At 51.1% G+C, this 27,773-nt stretch overlaps 1 protein-coding gene across 2 annotated transcripts in view; it reads right to left on the minus strand.

The window, feature by feature from the left end:
• The window catches only part of NECTIN1 (nectin cell adhesion molecule 1), a 104,558-nt gene that overhangs the window by 21,754 nt on the left and 55,031 nt on the right, over positions 1-27,773 (minus strand). Inside the window, exon 6 of one of the 2 annotated variants that reach the window (XM_050910967.1) lies at positions 17,018-18,813. The exons of the other annotated variant lie outside the window; for it this stretch is intronic. Within the exon in view, the coding sequence (XP_050766924.1) occupies positions 18,272-18,813 (542 nt within the window). The 3' untranslated portion in view covers positions 17,018-18,271. Of the gene's footprint in view, positions 1-17,017; positions 18,814-27,773 lie in introns of those variants that run through there. 2 annotated transcript variants of the gene reach the window in all.

Genomic DNA, 27,773 nt, shown 5'->3' on the forward strand with positions numbered 1-27,773 from the left:
TGGAGTCCTGCATGAATTGCACATACAGCTGTTGGGTGGGACAGAGGTGCTGGTAGGCAGGAAGACTTCATTTGGATGAGAGGGCTGGGTATCACACCAGTACTCTCTTCTTTCTATCCTGACTGTCTGCCATGTATTCAGCTGCCCCAGGGAGAGCCTGAGCCCCATCCAATTGCTGATGCACTAACCTGCATCTCCCAGGTAAATCTGGAAGCTGAGTCAGTCTCTGGGCCCAGTTTACTGCAGCTCTGAGTGAAGCTAGTTTGCTCAGAGAGCTGCACACTCTTCTCCTGTCTTTGCCTTCTCCTGACTTCAACCTGATCCCTCAGTTCTTCACAGAAAACCAGCATAACAACATACAACACCTCTGATAAGCCATTTGGTGAAAGATCTGCCTGCATCTGTAACCAATTGCAAAGTAGGGTTCCCTTTCCATTTGTCACCTCCCCACACAAAACAAATCCCCATCTATTTCATGGCTGGCTAGCCAAGGCACTCAGCAATGTGCTGCCTTGCTCACAGACACATTGCAAATCAATGGGCAGGAATCGTGATTCTTGTCCTTTCTTTATGCTGGCAGCTTTGAGGCTCTTCTAGCTGCCAGCCTTGCTAGAGTTAATGTTACCTTGGTGCTCAATTGCATCCCTGTTCACAGGCATATACAGCCTGCATGTCTAAAGCAGCCTGTCCCGGTACAGTGCCAGCTCAAAGTAAGCCTGTTTGTGACCTGGATTGTCACCCTGATTCAGTGGAAGGAGTTAGCACTTGCTGGACTCTTTCTGCCTGCTGAACCTTTGAGCAAGACAATGAGATCAGATGATGTGTATTTATAATACACCCCACCTGACACATTCCAGGGAGCCTGAGACACGGCAAGTTCACAGAGCTAAATTAAACTGAGTTGAAAAGCTTGGCAGAACAAATACATCTCCAGTTTGGTTTTAAAGACAAGAGCAGGATTGGCTAATTTAAGACACGCTCCAATAGCATACACACCCCCAGGCACAAGCTGGTTCAGAGCCTCATGACGCCTTGTGTTTGCAAAGGGTTAATGAAATGCTGTTCTCAGGAGAGCCAAAGACACAAGCTGATAGAGTGATGGGCCAAAGGGTAGGATAACCAGCAGGGCTTGCAAGTCACTGGAGATTTTAAAGGGATCTTAAGTCTGAGGGAGGAGAGGTGGGGTAGGTTTCTCTGGGGGCGGTTCCCTTCACTGTGTTATTAAGTTAATCCCTTGCAGGGACAGCTAAGCATCCAGAGGATAAAAGGAATTAAGAAGGGAAAGACACTGCTTGGAAAGCTGAGCCAGTGGCACTGGACCGTTAGTGTGTAAGGTTGAAGTGCCATCCTGCCCCCTCAGCAGCAGCATTTCCTTCATCCATCAGAGCTGGGTCTGAAATCTTCATGCCCCTTCCTTTTGCCCTGGCCTGAAGTGGAGAGGAGAAGGGGAACACAACATCTCAGTCTCCTCCCACCTAAGCCCTGCTCAGACCTTGCTCCAGCTCAGGTCCTTGCCTAACTGCAGGTGGAGGTAATCAGGCTGCAAGAAACACTTGTGAAAGCAATTCACAGTGAGGAGAATCTGTCCCTGTGCAAACACAAATCAATGTTCGATGGTCAGTTTGCGGTTCGCAGCACCACTTAACCCCTGCAGTATCCAGAACCAGCTCTGTTACAAGTGCTGGTCAGCTGGTGACATATGGTGGGAGAAAGAGGAGGAGTTAGACCTCAGCATGGGGAAGAGGAGCAATTTGGTTAGCAAAGGTGGCTGGCAGGGTTTTCTGAGCAGGAGGAGTGTCTGGGCTTCACTTGGTGACAAAAGCATAGCAAGAGCAGAGCTGATCCAGCAGCCCTCCCCATCCCTGCCTCCCAGAGATGACTCCAGCTACAGAAAGAGCTCAGGACCTCTCTTGCTAGCAAGAGAAGGTGCTTCTGATTTTGTGTCACCTCGGGAGCTGGAGATGCAGCCAGCCAAACAAAGGTTAAACATCAAAATGAAGGCAGAGCTGCTTTTCTGCCTCTATGCCCTGATATAAGTCAGAAGGAATTTTAAAAGCCGTCACGGCCTCTCCCGCCAGGGTGTTTGTTGATGTAACTCTCATTTACGCAATTAGCCACCACACATGCGAGTGCCAAGCCACGGCTGCAGTCCTGACACTGCCGCCGCGCAGGGCTTCAGCCTCATTCCCCTGGAAATCCCCCACTGCACAGGCTGGGTCCGCAGGGCCCCAGTGAGGCGGGGGAGCTCGCCTCCCACACGGGGCTGCTCCGCTTGCTGCTGCATCTCCCTGCATCTGGTCTGAGCAAACGGGTGCTGGGAGGGCCTCGGTTATATTGTGTATTTTGAGTGGAGCCAAAAGCCAGTGTTGCCAAGGGTGGTTAAACAAACAAATGCTCCTGACCGCTCTCTGTATTGTCCTTCCTCTCCCTCCTGCAAGTGGGAAACCCTCACAACTGCCAAGCCCCTCTATGAGTGACCCGATATATCCCCTCTCTAATTCCTCTCTGCTGAAGACCAGATGACCGGGTATCCCCTGGGTCCTGAGTGCATTTGGAGCATGGGTATCCCACTGTCTAGGTACTAATCACAACATCCCTTTAAGATCCCTGCCCACTTTGCTTTCCTCTGTAATTTTTACTAGCCCAACTGGCACTTAAAGACTTTGCAAACCACTTGCCTGTCTCGACATTTTGGGAGAGCTTGGCAGTGTGGTGTGCGGATCCAGCCCTCCCTGGGGTGCCTGCTTTGAAGAGCATGCCCAACTGCAAGTGGACCCATGGATGTGCTTGGTATTAGTGGAGATTTCACACACATTGCAACAAAGGCAATTGCTTTGCCATTCACCAAGGGTGGAGGCATCTCTGCTCTCTCCAGTAATGACCAGCTTTCCTCTCCTGCGGGGGAAGCAGCAAAGTCATCCTTGGTTAAGTAGCATCTGGTTAAGTAGCTGCTGGCTGCAAAAGCATGTCCGGAATGCGGCTTTAACCCCTGGTGACCTTCCTTTGCAATGCTTCCCAGTGGCCGCTAACAAGGATGGGGTTTGGATAGCAGCAACAGGAGCAGTGTGTTAACCCATGGGATCCAGCAGAGATGAGGACTGACTTCTGCAGAGTAGCTGTTGTAGTGGGAGCTCCCCTGGGCTGGTTTGTCTTCCACTCCTGGAGCAAAATGTAGCAGTTGTTAGACAGAACCTGGAAATATGGTTTGGGAGCTTAGGAAGGAAGCCTTTTCTCTGTGTGAAAGGACAGAGCTCAGCAGAGTCATTACTGTGCAACAGAAAGAGCCAGTTGTTCAGAGGGTACAACAGCAAGCAGTCATTTGCAGCAGTGTCCACCCATAGAAACTGAGCCCCTCAGTTTCTGTATGTGCACACACATGCTACATCCCCGCACTTTCCACTCAGCCAAGAAATGTCTGCATTAACTCCAGATTCTGGGATGTCCCTGTCTCTCTGTGCCACTCAGTAGTTCTAGCAAAGAGAGGCAAGACATGACCTTGTTGTCTCTAACCCATCTATCCAAATCTGACACAAACCTCACCCTGCCCTCTCTCCACCCCGCTTGGCCAACTCCACAGACTTCCCTGCCTTCCCAGAACCAGGGGCTTCACAGCTCAGTGCAGCAGTATGGAGAGTGCCCCAGCCTGTTTTGGGGGAGAAGATGGGCCCTGGAGAAGATGGGAAATGTTATCTGACGTTTCCTCTGCCTCCCAGCCCTTAATTTTAGTTCTGCTTCATTTCCTTGCAGCTCAGCAGAGTAATGAACAATCAAATCCCTTTAGTAATTTATTTCTTCTGCTGTACAGTTTCGAGGAGGTGATGACACTTGAAATTGCCTCTCCTGGAGGGAAGAAGGGGCCAGATCCTGAACCCCATTACACCAGAGTGTGTCTCTCTTGATCTTAGCAGCCTGCTATAGCAGTCCAGAGCACAGCACGGTCCCAAATCCATGTGTAGCCAGAGATACAGCCTTGCTCCCTTGATGAGTCCATTAAGGTCATGCTATTACAAGCAGCCACCAGATGAATTCTGTCAGATAGAAGGTACAGGGACTGCAGCTCAGACTCTCATCATTTGCGTTAATAGAGTTAATTTGCTCAACAATCTTCAGCAGCACTCCTGGGAACGTCTCGCTCTGCTTGGCCATGTGCCCTGGGCCGTATTTGTCTCCTGTTGCCTCCAGGGTGCTTACAGCATGGGGCAGCTGTATCTTGGATGTCCCTAAAGGATGAGATCAGCTCCCTGTTTGCATCTACGCAGAGACTGCTGGGAGTTAGGTGCAGACACAGGGTATGTGCGGCAGGGCGAGGAGGAACTGCTCTGCTTCTCTGTCATCTGGCCAAAAGTGCATGAACAGTTGTGCAAATGGACAGGTGGACAGGGCTACAGTTCTCTTATCTCCCCTGCTAGCTGCAGCAGCAAGGAGGGCTCGAGGCTGTTGTGCCTCTTCACACCCCCCTTCCCTTCTCTCCTCTCCCACAGCTTCCCAAATACCCTGGAGACCTGCTGCAGTCCAGACAAAAGAATGACTCTTCAGCCTCCTGGAGCAGGGAGGGAGCTGCCAGCCATTCTGCATGTGCGAGAATGAAGCTGTTGGATGCTCATGTGGCTCTGACCTGGACTCTAGTGCTGCTACCTCCTCTCCTGCTCATCAAACACATCTTCCTGACCAACAGCGCTGAGGGTGAGATCCACTTCTCCCAAGCCAGGATGGTCACTGTGCCTGCACTGACTTAGTGAAAGCAGCTGCAGCACGTCCTCAGCTGTCCCCATTCAATCCTGCTCCAGGAGAGGGACAATGATGCAGAAGGCAACTCAGACTTTATGTTCCTGACCCTTTTCCTGATTTTTCCCTCCTGTTAATGGCAATGAAAGACTCCTAACACACCTTCCCTCCTAACTTCTCAAATGTCTTGCAAGCTCTGCGGGACAGTCTCTGTCTTAGCATGTAACCACCAATATTGAGCCATGTAACCTTATTCAGCTGGGTATTTGTTAGCTTGCACAAGGGGAGCTTCCCCCGTCTCCAATATGGATCAAATGGAAAAGCTGGAAAGAGGCAATCAGTCAGTATGAAAGAGAAGCTGTGAAGGACAGGAGATTGATACAAATGCTAGGGTTACCCTGGGGAATACAACAGGAATAAACAAAATCTCTGCAATGCTCTATAGGCACTTTACCAGATGGATATGGTCAAGAGGGCAGTAATGATTCAGAAAAGGCAGAAGACTTGAATAACTATTCATGATCTGTCTCTGGAGACCAACAGACATTTGTTTGTGGCTTCTGAGATGACAAAACAATTTCTGCATGTTTGAGGATGACAAGACTGAGGAGCTTGCTGGACACCATCTCCTTGGATACTCCACTTATTATAAGCAAACAGATAGGTTGAAAGACTTAGCTGAGGAGATCCCTCACTCACTGCTATTAGTTTTTACTATTTGCTAAAATAGTTAAATTCTAGAAGGTTAAATTCTAGCTGACTGGAAAAGGACACAGAGAATTACTTGAATACTATAGGGTGATTTGCTGGCACCAAAGAAAAAGCTAACACAGGTTCCAGTTAATAAAGAATTAAAAGGCAGGAATACAATCGATGCCAGTCTACATGGTTCGTGGGAAATGGGTCTTGTCAGTCAAACATAATGTCATTTTTTGCCTACTAAACCAGTCATCTCATCAAAGTAAGTGTAGAGATGTAATAGAAAATAGATTAAGTATGGCTAACTGACAGATCTCAGAAGGAGTTTTCAAGTGGGAATCACTATCAGTGGGCACATTTCTACAGAGTCCGCAAGTAGGGGTGGTGGACCTGATGCTACTTGATGCTTTCATAGGGCGTGTGGAAACATGACCACCTCAGTGCCTTAGCAATCCCTAGATGAGACAGAGGTCAGTGGATTTGTAAAGAAGCCCATTAATAGACTCAGGACATTTTAATTCAGCCATTGCAATACTCTGTATCCCTGCTGAAGGACCCGTATTTTTAAAAGGAAGAGGACCCAGAAGGGAAGAATGCAGAAGATGCCTGAGTATAGCTTTTCAGTAAGTCTATTGAAACTGGACCTTAAAGGATGTTCCTTAACACCTCCCTGGTGAGAAAGAAACTGGTGCCAATCTGCAGCAGAGGAACAGGGGAACAGGCAAGGGCTGGGAGTTGAACAGAGTCCCAGAGGCTGCCAGAATTGATCAGTCACAAGGTCATGCTGTAACCCACGGACAAGCCTTCCCCATCTCTAAATCCCTTTCTCCCCACTCTAATCCCCTGCTGTGTGTCAGCCTTTTTGGCTCAGCAGTCAGCTGAATGCTGGGGGGTGGGAGGGGGCCCTCTCTGACACAGGGAAGGTTGTGGGCCTTAAGGAAAGAGCTTCCCAGGGAGGGGAGAGGGGTCTTAAAGCCTCTGCGGAGGGTGCAGAGCTGCCTGTGCCCATTCCTCTGTGCAGGGATGGGCTCCACGCATCCTCCTCTTCAGCTCCCCCCTATTCTGTTGCTCAGGTAACACTTTCAAGGCAGGTCCTCCAAGCAAATTTTTAGGTCAGTTATAATTGGGAAACCTCGCATGGAGCTATAAAACATCAGTTAATATGCTGGAACTATCTAGTTAAATGCCAATTATAAAACCCCATAAGCTCCTCAACTCAAATATATTAATAACATAATTAAACATTTATTGCTTATGCAAATTAAAAGTTAAGTTAATCGGACATCAGCGAAACCCCAGGAAGTGACCATTTAAGTAACTAATTTCTATTTAATTATGATTCCTTCCTATTATAAAGCCCCCATGCCATTATTTCTGGACTGCTCTGCAGTGTTTACTCGAGCCATTCAGACTCGGCATTCCCACTCTGGTATCCATTCATAATACCAGACAGCTGCAGCATTCATATCAACAGCCGTGGACCTCGCACAGCTGGCAGCAGCTGGACTGCATGCCCCTCCTACTTGTTGCTCCTTCTCCTACCTCCTCCTTGGCTAAGGTACTAGGAAGGGCAGAGCCAGAATTAAGTCTCCTCCAGATTCTGCAGATTCAGGGTGGGTAGAGGAAGGGGTATGCACTGGACCTGTGGAAAGGCACCTGCTGGGGATGGCAACAGTGAGCATGTGTTTGTGTATATCCCATAGGCAGAAGTGTGCTCCGATGAGCAAGATAAGGATTTAGATCTCGTGAGTCCACCTCTGAGCCTTCTCCCTGGTTCCCTGCACACCTTTGCTCAAGTCATTTCACTTCTCTGTATCACTCCCCCGGGGGAAGGGCACTCTTTTGCTCAGCAGGGAAATTATGGACCTCAGGGGATGAGTGCTTCATGATGGGATCAGCTCCTTGCATGGACAAAACTGTGTGCCAGCAGAAAGCTACTGTTCATTATTATTGTAAAGCGGTAATTGAAAGGGCTGGGAGCTACAGCAGGACAATGAGATGAGGCCGGGAGATGGGAAATGAAGCGTTTTGTTCCTCGAGGGATGGAGACATTTCCCTTGGCGAGCAGAGCCTGTGCAGCCAGGACCAAACGGATGGACTCCCTCCCTCCAAGCAACAGGCAATCAGTTAAACCTGACAGGTGTGAAGTTGGCAATTTTCTTTTCAAAACTGTGAGATAAACAGGCTGGCAGGAGTTTGAGAGGAACAGAGAGATAAGGGAGGAATGGAAACATTCAGGTACCCTCTCTTCATGGGGCTAGCAGTGGCTCACAGGCAGATGGATGGAGGAAAGCGTTCACTTTCAAAGCCCCAGATATACGAGGGACTCAGGTGCGAAGCTAGAAAAAGGCTTGACAACCAGGCACTAATGAAAAAGAGAAACCCCTTCCTCTCACAGCTCCTCAAAGGGTGCTCCCTTTGATCTCTTAAGATTTGATCCATATTCATCTCCTGGGATTTAGCCAGCACTGAACTGCTCCTCCTGAGCTCACCGGCAAACTACAGGACAGTGTTTTCTGCAAAGAGGCAGAAAAAGCATTTACTGCCTCTTTGCATGCAAACCATTTTCTTCTCCAAATTCCACACAGTTCAGAAAAAAACCTCTGCCTGTTTCCTATGAGGATCTGGGTTTGGTTCAGCAGTTGTGAAATCTACGGAGGAGGGAGTGTCCCTAACTCACCTTGCACTGGGCTTAGTCAGATGAGGCCTCCCCATTTACCTCAACTGCTGAGGCTAAGGGAGCAACTCCAATGGCTGGTATCCATAAATTACTACCTTTCGATAACTCAGCCCCTGGGGGGTGATACAACATTTTTAACCTACATTTTAATCATGTACACATTTATCTTGCTGTGCCCCTGCTTTGCCTGCACAGCCATGCCTGACTCTCTGATTTCTGCTAGCTAGTATGTAAGATTTTAGGAGTGCAACACACATCCAGGGTTTTTTTTACAGGCTGATCCTTGTTCTGGAAATACTGTATAAGAGAGAGCCTGCATCTAAACACGTCTGGGAAGGCTGTGAAATGCCTTGTTTGGAGGAGGAGTGAACCAGCCCCCCTCGCCTTCTGCCAGGCACCACTGAGGGCATTTGAGGCTCAACAGCACTTCTCGGTGTCACAGGTTCCCCAGCTGGAATACATTTGCATAAAGCAATTTCATCTAACAAATGTGTTCATACAAATCAAACTCAAGATTGCAAATAATCTGAAACCGTGAAAAAAACCTAATCAAACATATTTGTTACTACAAGTAAATCACCCAGCACTGTTCTAAACCAGCAAGTTTCTCTCAGTTCAATTTTTCCAGCACTAGCTCTAGCAACTTAATGGTATGTGTGACCTTGAGTGCTCCAACCTGAACTCAAGCACGGATTGCCTCTTACCTCACAATGAATTTTGGATTGAAGGTCACATATTTCTGAACTGATGCTCTGTGACCTGACCTGTCTCCAGTGCCCCTCGAGCTTCCACCCCTTCATAGCCAGCCTGGTTTAACGTCTCCCAGTTACACTGCCTTTTTCTCTGTCTGTTGGAGCCCTTTGACTCTTGCACTTCCAGTTCTGAGTCTGCCATTAATGTGGATCCCTGGGAGATCCATCTGGTTTTGAGTGTTGTGCAAGGCATTAATCCCAGCATGGGAGGCACATCTCCTTCCCAGGTGCCTGTGCCCAGGGATATCGGGCAGGTTGCCTGGTAATCCCCTGATTATACTGGACTATATCTCACTCTCACTCACTACAAATCCTACTTAGGCCCCGTTCATTTGTATGGGTGGAAATAAGCGTAACTCCACTGTAGTCAGAAAAGCTGGATGGGCTTGCACCAACTGGGAACCTGGCTCTGTATCTTCATCATGGACATTTCAGCCCTGAACTCTGCATACATCTCCCCCAGTTCCAGGGAGGTAAATCTCATGGTGTTTGCTCTGGTCTAGACTGGCTCTCTGCTGCTGGACCATGCTCAGCAGTGGGCATACAGCCTAAGAGCAAACACGAGCCTCTTGTTCATCTCCTCCTGACCTGATCCTGCTCCTCCCCTGACTCTCTGCTGGCACCTCTGCTGATCTTCAGGGCTCTGAAGTTGCTTTTGGGGCCAGCAGTGCTCGCCTGCAGAGATGTGGCTTTGAGAAGAGATCCAAGCCACGCTGCCATTTTTCCATGGGCTACATGCATTGCTGGCATTCCCGCCCCCAACGTGTTTCTGTTTTGTTCCAGAGAAACACAATACTTAGGGGCACTGCATGGGAGTCAGTTCCCGCTGTGTTCAGCTCTCTGCAACCTGAGCTGCTGAGAAGAGGCCCCATGCAATGGGTTTTATCCATCATCGCCTAACTGTAAGACATGGCCTGGGAAATCAGCACAGCATTTCCCAGGGGCTCATCCCAGCAGGACCATGGGCAAAGATAGCCCCTCCTATCCTTCTTTCCATCTTAGACCCCCATCCCAGCTCCCCGGTGCTCCTTTTCTTTCTCCCCTTTCTCCCCACCCCCAAACTTGGCTGATGTGGCTGAGCCAGCTGCTGGGGATCCAGTTCTGTAGGATGCTGGCCCTCTGCATCGTTGTCATGGTCGCCTCTAGGGCTACTGACCCGAACGGCTGCAGCTGAAGCAAAGCTACACTTCCAACATCTGTCATTACTAAAAGGCAGATAGGGGAAAATGAGAGGAGTAAAATATGCGGACATATAGCTACAGCCTGGATAGTGGTCACAACTCCCTTGGCCACATTGAAGCCTGATAGCAAGAGTGTTCCTGGCTTTTCCTCCCTTTGCATCTGAGGAAAGCCTCCCCAAGGCTATCTTGAACCCCTTCCAAAGTGAGGTGCCGAGCACACTCCTTTTTCAGAAAAATGACTGAGAACTGGCTCCATTAGTGGCATGGGGTTTGGAGGGAGCCTGTCTGCCAAGCAGCACACAATGCATTGATCATTGAGCCTGGTATCAGAGAGCCTCCTGCTGCTCTGACGCATGCTCCACGCCTGCTTTGCTGCTGACAGGGAATGAACAGTCTGCACCAAACCACTCCTTTCCAGCCCAATCCTGAACACTTCTCTCTCTGTCCAGCTCATCTCTTCACAATGGAGACCAGTTCAAGTTCAGATTTGCATTGGGATCCCTCTTCCTCTCTCTTTGTGATGGGGAGTGCTGGGTTTTGGTTCAGATCTCCAGCAGATCATCCACGTGCTGGTTGGGTGCAAAACTCCCTTCCCAGGGAGTATTTTGCTCTCTAGGCCAGAGGCATGGCAAAATGCCTGCTGATATCAGTGCAAGGAACAGCATGCACATTTTCTCTGATCTCTTGCTTGCTTTGACTCTCCCTCCCTTGCGAAAGTCTGGGTCTTGCAGAGTTGTCTGCCTTGATCTTTGGGAACAAGGCTTTCTTTGTAGCATATATTCACAGTCAGGAAGCTGGAGGAAAGGGGAAAGGCGAACTGTTCTTCCCAATGCAGAGATCAGTAACGGAGATGCAGGGATGCAGTTTGACTGATCTTGCCTCCTAATAGACCCTTAGCATCCCTATAGCATTTAGATGTTCTTGATGCACGATTGTCAGTGTTGCAGTATAGGAACATCCTACTGTGTCAAATCAAAGGTTGGCCTAGCCCAGTATCCTGGCCCTGACCACAGCTAATTACACATGCCTAGAGAAAATGTAAGAAGAGAGCAAGTGTGTATTGACATTTTTCCGATAGCCTGTCCCATCTGCTATAGCTAACAGCAACTTAAGGACTTCCTAAGCTAGAGACAGTGTCACAATTTTTAATAGCTTTTTGATGGATTTTTCTTCCCTAGGTTTTTCTAGCCACTTTTTATCTCAGGTCAACTTTTGGCATCAGCAGCATCCTTTGACAAGGAATGTCACTGTTTACATTGATAAGGGGAAACACTCCCATCTCCTTTTGTCTATCTTGAATCTGCTGTCCAAGAATTTCACACAATACCACCCATGTCAATGGCAAAAGCAGTCATTCCCTGTCCACCTTCTCCAGGCCACTTGCTGTTTTGGAGGTCTTTTAACCCTCAGCCTTCAGCCTTCATCTGCAAGCAACTCCCATTACAAAATACTGCATATCCTGGGAACAGACCTAGGTCGTTGGAAAGCAGATGCCATTTCTGCTGCTGTGACTCTCCCTACAGCTACCAGTCACAGGTTGCAGAACGACGCAGTCATAGATGCACAAAAAAAAGGAGAATGTCTCTTTTTTTAAAATTCTTTATTTATAAAAAAGTACATTTTTTTCCACAGCTGAGCCACTATTGGTTTTTATACAAGTAAAAGGAAGGGTGATGCAACACCCCGCCCACACAAATTATAACCATGAAAATGCCCCCCCGGACCCCAAACAAACAAATTACAAAGAATGGAAAACAAAAAACCAAACAAAAATCATAAAAGTCCATTACATTATTATTATTTTTATTTTTTATTTTTTACAAAAGCACTTACAACACAGATTACAAAAAAAAAAAAAGTGGGGTTGGGGTTGTTTGTTTGTCTGTCTGTAGTCTTTGTTCCACAATGATAATTACAGCAAGAGGAAGAAGAAAAAGAGAGATAAAATCACTGGAGTTCAGGAATCATCTTTAAAAAAAAGAAAGGCAAAAGAAAAGAAAAACCAGATCCTCGGCGAGAGTACCTCCACCAATACCAGTTTATGCTAGCGGAGGATCTGACTCCATATGCTTGTTACATTCACCCCCAGGTAAATTACATATGGGAAGTCACACTGGTCCGAAGTACAAACTCACCTCCCTCTCTAAGGCTTGGGTTTCCTTCCCTTGCTGGTGGACTGAATCCGCCCCTTCGCCCCGTTGCAGAAGGCAGCACCTCCCGCTCCAGCACCTCAGTCCTGGCTGTGCTCTGCCCCGGCCCCTCTGCCAGGTCCAGCCCTTGGCCCTCCCCACCCCGTGCTGTGGACCCGCAGCCCCTGGGGAGAGGCCGGCGAGTTTTAGGAGCGATGGTGAGGCAGCGGTTGGACCTGAGACCTTCGAACCCTCCCCTGCCCCAAGGCTTCCCCTGCCTCTCTCAAGGAGTTGCTCAAATTGACAGCAAATTGCATCAAATACAAAGGGGAGGGAAAGGGGGGGTGAAACTGCAGGCTAGGGGAGGGTAAAGTGCTATCGTAAGCCCCGCAGAATAAAGAACAGGCGTCAGTGCACACGATGCTGGCAGCATCTCCTCTCCCCACAGGGGCCCACTGCCCACAGCCCAGAAGAGCAAACAGACCCAAAAACTTCGGTGCTACAACAGGAGTGGTTGTGAATGTGGGAACCTTACAGTGAATTTCGACCTGCTGGCAAAAGGCTACAACCTGCCCCACTGCTTCTCCTCTTAGAACAAAATGGGCCTGGGATACCCCCCATTTCCACAGTATGAAACCTCTGAGCTTTGTGCAGCCTGCAGACATGACGCATTCGCCTGTCTCCCGCACTGAGCTGGGCAATGGGGTTTTCCCCTCCACTCTTTGAGCACAACGACCAGTGCCTGAAACTCCGAAAATCTGTGTGTGTGTGTGCGCTTGTGTGCTTGTGTATGGGAAAGAAAAACAGCAAAAGAGAGCAGCAGACCCCGTTCTAATTGCATTCCCTTCTCTAATTGCTTGAAGATCAATCTTTTGAATCTCTCTCTCTCTCTAACCCTCAGTGATTTCTGCTGAACAGTTGTTGTGTTTCTTTTTTGACTCAACATCAGGAAAATAGCTCCCTTTGTCCCTTACGTCTTTGCAATCAATTTGGTGCTACCATTTCAGTTTGTTTGATTTTTTTTACTAAGAAATCTTCAGGGTTTTTTTTTAATTTTTTTTCCCCTGGCTGAATGAAAATGATTTAACAACAGGAAAAAAGAAATCTGGTAATTAAATAAGGGAAAATAACATCACTAGGGTGAATTGCAATGAATAATCCTAGAGATAAGCCCCAGCAGGAAAACAGCTGGGGTGTCTTTGTACATAAACTACAGGCTCGTTTTGGGTTGTGACACAGACGCGTCTGCTTCAGTACGGCTCCCTGAATGCACACAAGGAAGGAGCTGGGCGCTCAGCCCAAATTCACCTGCATTTTCTTTGCTGAGATGGTGGTGAGACCCAGAGTGGTGTACCACAGGGCTCAGATTGACCTCCCTCTCATCTGCCTGTTCAGCTTTCCCATCTGCCCATCTTAATCTTGAGGTACCACAAGTTTTGCCTCAAGTTGCCATCCAGGATCAGGGCTTGGGAAGGGAAAAGCACCACGCTGATATGTCTCTTCACTGGCAAGAACCCAGCAAAGGGATCTGGACAATGATCCCTTCAAATGGAGGTACAGCAACCGGCCGTGCCTCCGAGGCACTTTGCCGACACCCAGCGCCATGGTGCTTCCTGAGCAGAAAGCCAACTTGCATATAACTCATGCGACATGCCAGTTCAGGTCCAGCATAAAACGGGGCATTTCCTGGAGAGCAGCAGCTCCCTAGCAGCTAGGTGGAGAGGCGGCCAATGCTGCGGCCACAGCAGGTGCTGGGAACTGAGACGTGCTCCACCCTGACCAGAGGAGTAGCCCGGGGGTCCCCACCCCATCCTCTGCTGCTGGCTGTGAAGCAGGGATGCCATAACAAACAGCTTCGATCTCCCAACTGGAAGCTTCCGCTTGCTCTTTGCTGGGTCCCATAGGGACGTTTTACACCTCTGTCCTGGTTTCGGCTGGGACAGAGTTAACTCTCTTCTGTGTGGTGCTTGGCTTCTGACTGGGGTTAAACCACAACAACCTCCTTAGCACCTCTGATGAAAGGGGGGCAGAGAAGCAGGGGATTTTTCACTTGAGGCAGCCTGAGGGTCCCTCGGAGAGGTGGCCCACCCGGCCCAGCCTGTGAGCTCATGTGCGCAGATGTGAAAACTGCGTCACCACTTAAAATCAGCAGCTTGACTCCAGCCTGCCAGAATCTGGCCCATTGTGAGAAACTGAGGCACAAAGGGACAAGTGACACCATCCCTGGAGGAAATATCAGATTGCCTCTCTGCCTCCCCTCGCAGCCCAGGCACCAGGAGGCCCTTGGGGCCACCAGGCAGACTGCCCCTGCAGGGTGAATACTGCATGGTCTCCAGCACCTTCACTCCCCTGCAGAACCTCCCAGGAAGCAGGATGCACATGGTCTTCAATTTGGCATCTCTACAGGTACCACTTTCTTCCTGATGCTGGTGGAAAACCTGATCTAATTACCTTCAAGGGCCCCCTCAGAGCAATTTAACCCAGAGAAGGGAGTGATGCTATTACTGGATCAAAATGGCTCTCAGATGAAACATCAATCTGATTTTTTTTTCCCCACACTTCTTTTTTCTTCTACCTTGCTATGGATTAATGGCTAATCACTTGGCTAATTACCACCCCAAGAGTCTCCTGGCCAATTAGCTGACCTTGCAAGGGACAGCAAGAAGCAAATCACTGCACAGAGGTGGCATTTCTCTATGGCTGTGGGGATAATTGCACCAATGGAGTAATGCTGAAGGGCCCAAGGATGAGAGGAATGCACTACTGAACCTTGAACTTCCAGGGTGCCTCACTGCTGTGCCAGGCAATACTGTCTAAGGATCTTCCACTCCAGGCTTGCCGAGGTTCTGGATGAAAAATAATCATTTCACCCCTCTTCTGAACCACTCTGATGAGCTAAGTGGCTGAGCTCTTTCCTAGACTTGTGCTGGCGCAGTACTGGGGAGCAAAAAGCGTGATGCAGCAGAAAGGGAACTGTATATAGGCTCTAGCTTGGAAATACCATATTGCTCTGCTATCTCTCTGAGTCCCACTTTTTTTGAGCTCCCATTCAGCTAACTATGTGGACAGTGTGTGAACGGGCAAGGAATAAGCCAAGGAAGCTACATCTCAAAAAATGACACCTCTAAGTGCAAGGCTACTAACTACCACAGCATATTTCTTAGAACTCCTTGTTCATATTTCCTGCAAGCCATACCTTAACTCAGGAACAGTCATACTGTCCCGTTCTCTCCCAGGCCCTTCTGCTCCATTTGCAAGGCTTTGTACCTTTGGTCTTTGGGACACAACTTCACTGTGGGCTAGGGCCCTGCAGTGCCGTGGAGTCAGTTCAATGTGAATTTGCCAGATCAGATCAGTGACCCCTTTCTGTGACTAATGCAGAACATGAAAGAATTGCTGCTGGACCCTGCCGATTTTATAAAAGGTTGTTTTCTTCCAAATCCATCTCCTCGCAGTATGTATCTGTGCTGGGCGAAATTTGCAGAGGAGGGTCTCTGCCACCGATTTCCATTCTGCACTTGGCCATGGACCACCCAGAGTTTGGTGTTGGAGATGTTGTCACAACCCTTTTCAGAGCCTAGTTGTGAAATTCAGATCTAAAGGATTATTCACTTGAGAGATGGACTTTGCTGAGAATTATCTCTGAACCACAAACCGTGCAAGCTCTGCAGCATACTCCATGTGACATTAAAGTAAGCTGTGGCTAAGGTACAGTGCTCAGCAATGCTGCTCTGTCCTAATCCAGATTACAGGGTTCACACTTTGGGGAATTAAAGCCCTGTGTATGCTGTTATCCCAAGGCACTGGATGGAAGTCATTCCCTCTGCAGGTTTACAACTGCCCCTAATAATCAGCGCCTACTAGTAATCAGAGATACGGAGAGATGTTAGAGATTTCCTTTATTGGGGGGTTGCTTGGTAGCAGGGTGCTCCTGGTGGCAGTGGACGGACATGGGAAGGTTTAGCCATATTTTTGAAGGTTCAGCCCGAGAGATCCCGAGGGAATCTCTGCCCTGCTTCCAGTGGACATAAAGCAGCCTTCCTGTGGCATTTAGCTGTTCTGCCAGAAGCCAGGAAGCCTGGAGGGCTGGCAGGAACAGCAGAAAGATTACAGTGTAACAATCAGATTTCCCACTCCCCAACACCACTAATGCAGTAAGAGCAAGCTACCAACTGTGGATGGCTCAGGCTCAGCTTCACATTGTCTGGACCAAGCACCACACGCTAAAGGCAAGCATTGGAGGCTGCCTGGATCAGAGATCTGACCTTGACTCATTTGTGTGGGTCTGACTCGCCACCCTCTCTTTTGTAGCAGGATAACCGCTGGATGCTATGGAACAAAACCCAGCGGGTAAGGCAGGAGGAGAATTAGTCCTGCTATTTTTAGATGTCCATGATAATACAGCTCAGAAAACTGGGGATTTCTTTTCAAACAAAAGATTTATTTATACATCAAATTTAAAAAAAAAAAAAACCAAAAAAAAACCAACCCACAAGAAGAAAAATAAGCCCCAACCCCCCCAACCCAGTGAATCTAATTTGGATACGGTCAGTGTCAGACAGAGGGCCCTGAAGTCTGGAATCCCATTTATCCACAGAGCAGAGATAGCAGCAATCCAAGCCTCCCCATCACAACGCAGTGGCTCAAGGGAAGGAGGACGAGATCAATACCCCAGGCTCACTCACTCCTGCCCTGTCTACCAAGCCTTTGCTTAGAACAGGGATGTGATATTGAAAAAGTGGCAATCAATGCAGACTAAGCAATATATCTAAGGGCTGGGGTTGTTGCTAGGAGAGTTAGAGAAGCACCCCCATGCTCTGACCTGCCCCCCCCCCCCCCCCAAAGCGTAAACACATGACAATTAAGTCTTCGTGGTACAATAAAACTTAGGGGCCTGATCCTGTACTGAAGCCCTCAAAGACACTGGATGGTACCCTGGGAGATCTGCCCTGCCAGGGTCTGCAGACCAGAGCTGAAGGCAGTGAGTTTGTGGGAGAAGTGAAGTGGTATCGGTTGGTCCCCTTCCCCAGGCAATGGCAGCAAGGCCTGTGCACGACACACCGTGCACAACCGTTGTGCCAGAGTTAACTGCTCTGTGGCTGGTACTAGCAACAACAACAGCAACAAGAACAAAAAGAGCCAGCATTTCTCTGAGCCATCACAGGGGAAAAAATGTCAGCAATAAATACTCCTTTTCTAGCACTCAAAGACAGAAAATGAAAAGCCAGGAAATAACAAATTGCAGGAGGAAAATGGCAGCTCTGTTTCCCTGCCCTGCTATCAGCCCATGCACCTGGCGTTTGTTCTAGGGCTTTTTCTCCCCCCTTCTCCTCATTTTCCTTTTATCGAGTCATTAAAAACTGGGAGTGGATCTCCCCAGGCGTGCAGTGGGCAATGGGAATGCTACCCAGACCCCACTGAAAAGAAAGTGATTAGGAAAAAAAAATCAGTTCACCTGATAATGGCACCTACGTTTCCATTGCCATAAGCTTTCCTGGCCTCTGTCCTTCTATGGACAGCCCACTTGACCCCCTCCCAAGGTTAAAAAAATACAAAGAAGACAACATACAAACAAATTCCAGTGTTTCAGGGGTGCCAAAGTGGGAGGAGGAACCTCAGGGAGGGAAGTGGGGCCGAAGGGCACTCTGAGACATGAAGACACAAACAGAGTGTAATATACAGGCTGGGCAACAGTCGTTAAAGCAAATAGTAACACCTAAGCCACCGACCAATACAAACACCACAGAAGGGGACGAAAGTCGTCAAGAGAAATCAAAAAGCAAAACCAAAACCGAGAAAATAATTACCCAACCTCCCACCTCCCGTACGCCCCAAAAATGATCTGTAAGCAAAGCTGCCCTCCCTCCCTGCTCGCCCCAGCCTGCCCTTCCTGCCAGTGCTGGAAGCGTCCAAAGTCTCTGCTGAGCGCCTGGGGCTGGCCGGGGCGTGCGTGTGTGTGCGGGGGGTGAGTGTGCGTGCAGTGTGTGTGCAAGCGGCCGCGGCACGCTCGGCTCTGCTCGGCTCCGCTTGGCAGGGAAGCAGGGGGAGTGGGAGGGCATCACTCGTGTGTGTGTGTGTGTGTGTGTGTAGCAATGGGGTGCCGAGCTACACGTACCACTCCTTTTTGGAAATAAAAGATCCGTCATTCTGTGAGACCATGTTCTCCGCTATGTCGAGCTGCTCGGGGTCGTACTGGAAGCCGAGTGTCCTTTCGTCGTAAGGTTCGGGGTGCGCCTCCCCCTCGTCTACCGTGAAGTAAGGCCGCTTAGCATCCTCCTCGTATTTGTTGGGGCCACCCAGCTTGCGCTCGCCTCCCGCATCCTCATCCTCATCTTCGTAGGTGCTGCCGCCCAGCGGGCCCGGCTTCTTCTCGTCATCCGAGTCGTCGGGGTACTGGAGGTTTTGGGCCATGGGGGGGTGATGCTGTGGGATGCCGGCCTTGCTGTAGCCATTGCCGTACACGTGCTTCTTTGTGCTGTAGTCACCCTTGAAGGTGTGACGCCGGCGCCGGAGTACCACAAAGAGCACCACAGCCACCACCAGGACCAGCGAGACTCCTCCCACTATGCCCCCAATCACCGGTGTGGGGATATTCGGCTGCACCATGGATTTGCGATCATCGATTGGAGACGGGGTGTAGGGAAATTCTGGGTAGGAAAAGACAGATGGAAGGGGGAACAGTGTCAAACCATGCGGAAACGCGCCCTCCCTCCATGCTTTCATTGCCATTTTTGGGGGGTGGGGGGGTGGGAAGATGAGGGTAAGGAACAGGGAAGGGAAAAACTAGGGAAAGGGGAAAAGGGTGCATCCTCACAGGGGTCAGCGCACAGGAGCTCTGCCTCAGCAAGGGGAACGCAGCGTGCCGTGCCAAGCTCGCCAAGCCTCATGCAGGAGCCCAGCAGGCTGGAAGCAGTGTTTCCCTCCCCACCCCACCTGGTTTCTCCAGACGGGCTCAGATCCCACAAGCCCAGTGCCTTGAGTCCAGATGCTTTCCGTTTTATTCGGTGACATTTCAGGTCCAGTTTACCAGAGCATACTGACAGCCCCAGGGTGCTCCTGCGGGGGAGCAAGACCCAAACCCCATCCAACGGTGGGCACCGAGCTGCCACGACTGCTCCCGTAGATGCCATGCTAGACCCACCAGCTTTGCATCCCCCTCCTCGGCATCCCAGCCCAGCCTGACCCCAACCAGTCTAGGTCAGGCCAGAGGGCAGCGGCACCTTGTGATCCCCCTCCCACCCACCCCACAAGTGATCTGCGGCTGCACAGTGCTGCTCAGGGTCACGGCTGGCTCCTGAACCCACTTGCTGACCCGGCTGTGCTCTGCAGCACAGGGACACAGACCTCCCACTGTTTCTTTTTCTTCTGTTATTACTGTGGCCAGTATAGTGCCACTACTCATGCTAATCTTGTTCCTACAGTTACCCTGACCTATTTAAAAAAAAAATAAATAACTCAAAAGAGAAAAAAAGTAAAGAGATGAGAAAGAAGCTCTCTTCTCTTTCATGCAGTTCAGCACCTACACTTCGGCACAGATGAAGTTTGATCCTGGACTTAAATCAACCTTCCTAACACTCCCTGGGCACGGTTACAGCCCCTGGCCAAACTCAGCTTTCACACACTGCCTGTTGAGCATCCGTGTCCATGAGGCATTAAGCACCACATGGCTGCCTCAATCCTTCACCTGCCTCTGAATTTAGACAGCAGGCGCCTGGTTAATGCCCCCTGGCAGCCTTGCCCTCGCACACCATGCTCAGACCGCTCGCACCGCTTTTTCCACCCCCAAGGCCTGTCTGCCAGCCCTGCTTATAGCTGCAAGCCTTTATTGCTGCTCTGGAGCCTCCTGGCCCTCACTTTTTACCCTGGCAGCCAAGGAGAGGTGCAGACCGACTAGCAATCTCAGCACGCCCTCCCAGAAGAGCAGCCAGGATGGGGCGATGGTGAAGGAGGGCCTCAAAGGCAGCAAATTCAAAAGGGATATGAGGCAGAGTCTGCTTCCTGCCCCCTCTTCAGGTGCCTGCGGGACTGCCTGCTGCTGGCAGCCACGTTTGTGCATTAGGGCAGGAAGCCCTGCACAAGCAGGAGCTGGGCAGGGAGCGGGTTTCCCTGCAGCACAGCTTAGTCCAGCCCCTAAGGAAGAGGGAAGAAAAGAGCTTCCTCCGGGTAGAGGCAGTTCCTGAAACAGCTGCAGATTTTGGACAAGGGTACTGAATTAGAGCAATTGCTGGCCTGATCCTTGCAGCATAAATGTTTCGCTTGTGCCTGAGAGCTGTTTCATTCCTGCCTTTCCTGAGACATCATCCCAACAACAGCATCTTGGTTTCTGCAGTGCTGACTTGTCTTGAGCAAAGTCTCACGAGCCTGAAACCACACACAGAGCAGCACACTGGGCAGAACGGGCTGGGGGACAGGCAGACGGAGGGGCTCCCTGCTGCAGCCAGAACGAGGAGCAAGATGCTGTGCCGGCAGGAGCCAGCATCTCTTTCCAAAGACAGCCTTCAGAGCAGGAGCGAGGGCATGTATTTCAGCATAGGGAGCTGGGATTGGGTTCTGGAAAGCCAAAACCACATGTTGCATCAACAGAAGGCTTGTCATAGCCAGCTGGTTAATGCAAAACCTCTCTGCAGGGACAGCAAGAAATGTCACGTCCATCCCCTGGTAATCCTGGCTGCTGAGGGCTCAGCTTCAACCGCACAAGCGTCCACACAGCTCTTTCTACCCCTGCCCATGCCACCTCCCCAGGCCTGCTCCTTGCCATCACAGCCTCTGCAACCCCGTGGTGCCCAATTCCCAAAACTGTGCATAAAGCAGCGGTCCACCTGGAGCTTAAGTGGGTGCAGGGAAAGACCAGCAAGCTGGCTCAGACCCCAGGGGCTATATCTTTTATTTTCCCCCACCCCACAGCTCTGATCTGAAGCCTCTTCCTACCTTGCTTTTCCCCACAGCAAGGCTGATTTTGTGCATGGGACCGTGGGTCCCAACACCGCACCCTGAAAAGACCCAGATATGGTGTGCGTGCTGGGGGCAGGGTCCCGAGAGCCATACTGATCCCCTCTGCCTCCCAGCTCTGGAAAACAGACAGATCTGAGTGGGGAAGTCTGTGCACAATTTCAGAAGTAGCTTGGCCCACTTTTCTATTAAAAGCCTCATTAACAGCCCAGGTTGGACGCATGAAGCGAAAGGGGGAATGTTTTTCTACCTTTCTCATCGATATTTTTTTTTTTCCTGCCCTTTGTGCCGCCCGCCCCTGAGATAGCACTCGCCTACATGCCACCCCCCTGCCACTGCCAACGCCATGGACACGAAAACTAACACGCCACTGTGCTGGATTTCACACGTCGTTCAGGGAAGGAACTATTTTCTGCTTAGATCCCCATCCTCCTCGCAGTGGCCCAGTTCCCATGCCAGAGAAAACAAAACCAAACTGTGGGAAGAGAAGGAGAAGAAAGATGGGAAGATCGCAAGCCAGCAGCCGAAATCATCCCCTCCTTACCCACATAGTTTCCTCCCCCCTCGTCCACCCACCGCGCTCCCCCGGAGCCTGGAAAAGCGAGCGGCTCTGGGGATGCGGCGGGGGAGGGTGGCTAAGCCCCAGTTCGGGGGGGACGGGCAGAAACGAGGCGTGAGTGACCCAGACAGGACGGGGACAGGCTGCTCCGGAGCCGGGGAGGGCACACGCCTGACACCGCCGCTGGATGGCGGTACAGACCGCCGCTGGCTCCGGAGCAGGGGTGGGCACTGCCGGAGCCCCTCTCCGTGGCCGCTGGGCTGCAGCGAGCAGCGAGCCCGGGCTGAGCCGGGAAGGGAGAGGGGTCCCCGGCCTGGGCTCTGCCCTGGCGTGCCTCTTGCCTTGCTACAAGGTCACCTTCGCAGGGCCAGGTGGTGGGCAGGGAGCAGCGTCCCACCCTGCGCCCCAGCCCGGCTCCCTCCGCAGCTGGCTCCCTTTGCTTCCCGCCTCCTCCAGCCCTGCCCCAGAGCCAGGCCCCGGCGGGGATCCCCGTGCCCCGCAGCTGTGGGGCACAGCCTGGCGTGCCTGCAGCCTCCTGCCATGGTGCCCCCGCGTTCAACGGCCAGGTTCATTAATGACCCGGGACAGGTCCGGTTCTCAGCGGGTGTCGCTCCGCACGCATCCACTGCTGTCAGCCCCACAAAGGGGGATTGACCCCTCTGCCCACCAAGTTTCGTGTCTGGGGTGCAAAAAAGAGCAGAACTGGGGCCTAGGGAGAGAGGGGAGAGTGTGGGAAAAGGATCCCCTTTTTGTGTTCAAGGGGTGCGTGAAATTTCTGGAAACTGGTGCAGTGCCTAAGCGTGCTGGGGGCCCCATGTGAAAAATCCATTAGGAAGAGTCTGGAGAGAATTAAAGCCACTGTGAAAAGCGGACTGGAGAAACAGGAGACAGCAGAGTGGAGGGAGGGGGAACAAGCTAGGCTTTAATGCCAGCACAAAAAGCCTCCCCCCCTCCTGTTACCCCCCAGCCCTCATAAAAAGAGGGAGTGCTGTATGAATAGGAATTAAAGCAGCAACACTATCTGTCCGCTGCCCGGCTCTGCCAGCTGTTGCATTCAGCCCAGCTTCCTGTCCCTGTGCCAGGAGCGAGACCTCTGGGGTGGCAGCTGGGAGCACAGGGAGACGGGGGGTCGCCCTGGGCTTCACTCTGGCACCCGGCCGAGCCCACAGGTTCTCTTTGATCCCTCCATGCAAGGCAGTGGGCTCTGAGCATCTCCCTGCCCCAGCTCCTGCCTTCTCCCTGCAGCACCCAGGGGCATAGCAGTGCTGCCACTGCAGAGACAAACCAGGCCTTCCCCATCACAACAGGGGCTTCAAAAATACACGTTTTAAACATTACATCTTTCTTTTAATGGCTGGTTTCAATAAAAATGAGACATATGCAAATCATCCTGCCTGTCCATCAATCCCTTATCTAATGCTTTTTGAACCTGCTGGCCAATTTCAGTGCTGTCTGACAGAAGAAGAATGAGCCAAAATTATCCCTATCATAAAGCTCTTGGAGGGAGCTGGAGTGGGATCCCTGGCAGAGGTGGGAGCTAAATCTCATTAGACATCAGAGAACCTACAGGGACAAGAGGCTGCTCCCAAGGGCAGGAAGGGCCCAGATCAGAAAAAGCGTATTTTTAGACACCAAGTAATTTTTCTATGATATGCAGATCCACGGGAAACCAGCTTTCAAAAGCCCTTCTGCTCATCACACTGCTTAGGTATTTTAAAAGATACTACTTCCTATGGACACATTTTTTCTTGAAGTCACATTTCCATCCTTTTCCCTTCAATCATAAGGGCCAAGGAAAAGCCCAGCACCAGCTGAGATTCTCACTGTAGCCGTGGGCATTGAGGAAAATGTCAAACTCCATGAGAAATTACCTTCTGGACATGTGTCAGCCCAAGCTGCTCCTTGCATGAAGCTCCTCCAGAGGAAGGCCCTGGATTTCCTTCTCCCTTGCAAAATCAAACACCCGCTGCAATGGGAAGCAGGGGGGCCTTTAGCTGGCTCTAGCCAAGGCAAGCAGCAGCTCCGGGGAGGAGCAGGAACCTTAATTCCAATGTGTTCATGGAGCTTCCCAGTTCCCAGATGGCCTCAGCAAATACAGTGGTGATCATGTGGGGTTTTTTAAGAGACAGATTGCTGATGGCAAACTTTCCCTGCCAGTACAGTCCACGCCAAATTATCCCAGGACTTTGACCCACTGTGTTACAGACGTGTACATGAGTGAAGATAGGAAGATATGGCTGGACCTGCCTCAGCCCAGACAGGGCTGCAATTTGAGAAGCCTGTAGCACTGCTGTCCTTTTCCTTCACAACAGCCCTTGTGCCTATGCATGCCCACCTCTGGCATCAAGGGATCCTGCCTTTCCTCTCCCTACCAGGGATTTCTGCTCTCCTCGTGCGGAGTAGGGTGGTGGGGAGAAGAGGTGGTGGGGGTAGAAAAACCACTGGCAACTAATCCAGAAGTTTAGCAGCTGCCACTGGCATTTCAGAGTGTGACGGCTTTTAGGCCAGATGCCAAACTTGCCTTAGGTTTTAATCTCTCTGTCAGGTCACCTATCGCTTGTCAATCAAGCGCTGCTCCCGCAGGGGCCGTTGGCACAGATGCCATCAGACAGGATGCAGCAGACACTCCTACCCGCCATCCGGAAGATTAGCATCAGAAGGACCCCCCAGGCTTGCTCCTCTTTAGCCCCCAGCCCTATGTCCTCCCACCTAAAGCAGCCACAAGCACTTGCTGGTGCAGTGTGGCACGACCCTGGCCGGCGGCTGGGCTTTGGGTGCACCTGCTCTGGGCTCAGGATTTAATGCTTCCCGGAAAGGGCTTTCTCTGGCACTCTGAGCCCGTAGCAAAGGCCTGCTGCCACATGGCAGAGGGCTCCAGTGAGCCCCACGGGCTGTTTGCAGCGGCCTTGCTGGGATGAGATCACTGGGGGTGTGTAAATAACTCCCTGCTGCAAGCCAAGCAAACAGGGGGACCGTCAGCCCCTGCCAGCCTTTTCTCCCCCCCACAGCCTGTAGCACATCCAAAGCCAGGGCTGCAAAGCTGCCTGCGCATGGGCTGGCACGGCCCCGGGCAGGGAACGGCACAGAGCCTCCTGTCCTCACAGCCCCTCCCTGGGGCACCTGCACATCTTGTCCTGTCTCCTGGAAATCTGGGGCGTGCAGAGGTGGGGCTTACCAAGCAAGCAACCGGGGGAGCCTGCAGTATCCTGGAGGAAAAGACCCCTTCCTGGCTCGGGAAACAGGCAGGAGCCCTGCAGCAGAGAGGCGGATAGCGGTCACTGCCTCAGCACAGGCTCTGCTCTCCCTGCTCCCCCAGCTCTAGCACTGTGATTCTCCTTCGGTTTTGATGTTTGCCTGGTGCTTGAAGGCCCATGGGGAGAAGAGATGTTTTAACATCTTATTCCTTGTGCTTCCTCTGGCTGAAGCCAGTACACAAGTGCATGAATGTCCCCCTGCATACACACACAAATGTATATGTACACACATGCACAAGGGCCAGGGTATGTATACGCACTGCTGCACACAAGCCCATACAGCCAAGCACATGTTCATAAATACATGCATATTCACACATGCCAATGCACTGATGCTCCTGCGATCTGCATGCACATGTGACTGTGCGGCAAGGCATCCCTGTGCAGGCATGCAGGTTTGGGAGGCCCATTTGCATGCCAGGATGCAGATTGGGGTCACACATATGTGTATATGTACGTGACCAGCTCTCTGTGCAGGACCACCACACTCGTGTGCAGGCACGCAGGGACACGCATGCAGTCTATAACCACAGCCTTTTATTATGTCACCCAACTGCCTGTAATAAATAGTTACGTGTCACACTACATGGCTTGGCTGCACCTGACAAAGGTCCTGCAAGGCAGGAGAAGCTATTATAGGAACAGATTGCTGGAATAAAATATTAAATTTCCACTTATCAATCTCTTTAATGTGCTACAACTCTAATAGAAGCGTTCAGCCTTCTCCCTCTGAACAAATCGCCCTCCCCATGAGGGGGCTGAACTAGCCCTGCACTCCTCCTCTCTGGGGCCAGGGCTGGCAGGAAGGATGCTGGGTGGCAGGAGGGGGGAGGTCTGTACCCGGGGAGACAGGAGGGGGAAAAGCTGCTGCAGGGTTTTCTCTGCATCAGCCTTCTGTTTTTTTTCTCCCAAGGCTGGCTGCTCACTAGATTGAACTCCATTTATTGCATGCAGCTCTTGAAAGAGGTTTCGTGGTCCACTGACAATCCCTAAATTGCCTGCAAGACCCAAACAAATGTACCTGTAATAGCTGAGCAAGGACGGCTGAGCCCTCCCCAGAACTGGCCTAATCGGTCCTTAGGGAGAGCTGGATAAACATATTCAGATCCCATGAATTATTAAAAGTGGGTTTTTTATGTGGTGGAGGCCTGGCCTAACGGGTTGGCTGCTAATCCCTCCTAGTGGGGCAGCTGCGGGTGTGCCCTTCCTTCCCTCTCATTTAACTTCACCCCACAATTTGGATATTTGGGAATAAATTGAGATTACAGGCAGGCAGACATCAACCCAAAGTAATTCCCCAGAAATCCTGCCAGTCCCTGCTTCCCTTGCCGGCACTGCACTGATCAAGCATGAGAATGATGCTCTACTAGTCCCCTGAAAAACCATCAGGAAGGGAGACATTTACCGAAGCCCGGAGGGGGAACCCACAGACCCTCATCCCTAGAGGAGCCCGTGCCAATGCAGGCGAGTCGGTGCAGCCCACCTGGGCTGCAATGCTATTGTGGCGCTGAGACAGTTAAAACGCTGGCAGGTGGCATCAGAAAATAGCAAGAGAGGGCTGTATCTCGTGTTTGGGAACATGTGTCCTGACACCGCAAGAGATATGGGGTGGTTGGACAGGCAGAACGACAGCAAGAAATGGACACACAGGCTATGCAGAAATGGAAAATGAGACATGGTGAAGAGAGCCTGTTCCTCTCTAAGTCTTCTGCAATACCTATCCCACCTCCTTCTCTGCGACTGGGGACTGAGCGTGGAGGCTTTTTCCCTCCGACTGCTGTTTCAAATGTGGCCCAAGGTGCTAGTTACTGCATGGGATGGTTTTCTAGTGCCAATGGGAAGTGAGTCTGCTCAGTTTGTACCAGGCAGTTGCCTGCACTGTCCCAGAAACACAGTGCCTTTGGTGGCAACTCCCATGAAATGCCCAGCGGCTGAACGGATTTTGGCCATGACCTTCCCTCGGCTTTAGGCGGTTGGGCAGGGCGGGTGCTGCTCCATGTCTGTCCTGAACAAAGAGCTTTGTTATTGTGGTGCCTTTCACTGGCAAATGAAAAATCCCCCAGAGAAAAGCCTATACCAGGAACAACTCAGCAGGCAAGGATCCAGGACAGGAGGTGTGAATTAAAGGCCTGCTACAGTGATAATGATCATAAATAAATACTTGGTAATTAGCATCTAATTAGCACATCCCATCCATTGACCTCCAAGCACTCGGATAGAGGAAGATTAGCCTGGTTTACCCATGTTACAGAAGAGGGGAACTGAGGTGGTGAGGGTGCCAAACACAGTGTTATTGCTGATTTCAGGAATTCAGCTGCCTGGGCCTCGTCTTTACGCTTGCTCAGCACTTACCACTGCAGAGAGCGGGTGGACGGGGCTAGAGCTCAGCCCCTCTGAGAAGCCCATTTCATCACTCTCAGGTTAGACAACTCTTCGAGGACTGGGACGGCACAGAGAGGTGGCTTGCTATCAGAACAGCAGGCGCTCTGATGTGCCTCCAGCTGGACAGCAGGAAGGGCTAACAACCCTGGGAACCTGTCCTGTATTTCCCATGCCTTGGGAGCCCCCAGCGCGCCTCATTGCCCATCCAGCTCACAGGCACCTGTGCTGTCTGTGGTATCTGCAGGATGTGGGCAGCCGGCTGCTCTCTAGCTCACCCAGCTGCAGTCACAGTCCCGCTGCTCTCCCCAGAGAGAGCAGGTCTGGAGCTACAACACCCCACGGTCCCTGCTATGAGCCTAGCTGGAAAAGTGGCTGTGTGCCGTGGTTTGTGCTTCCTGCCCACCTGGCAATGGTCCCATGCTGGGGTGTAGGGGGAGCACTTGAAGGAGACCAGCGCTGAGCC

The sequence above is a fragment of the Gymnogyps californianus genome, chromosome 25, assembly GCF_018139145.2.
Source record: "Gymnogyps californianus isolate 813 chromosome 25, ASM1813914v2, whole genome shotgun sequence".
Classification (NCBI taxonomy): domain Eukaryota; kingdom Metazoa; phylum Chordata; class Aves; order Accipitriformes; family Cathartidae; genus Gymnogyps; species Gymnogyps californianus.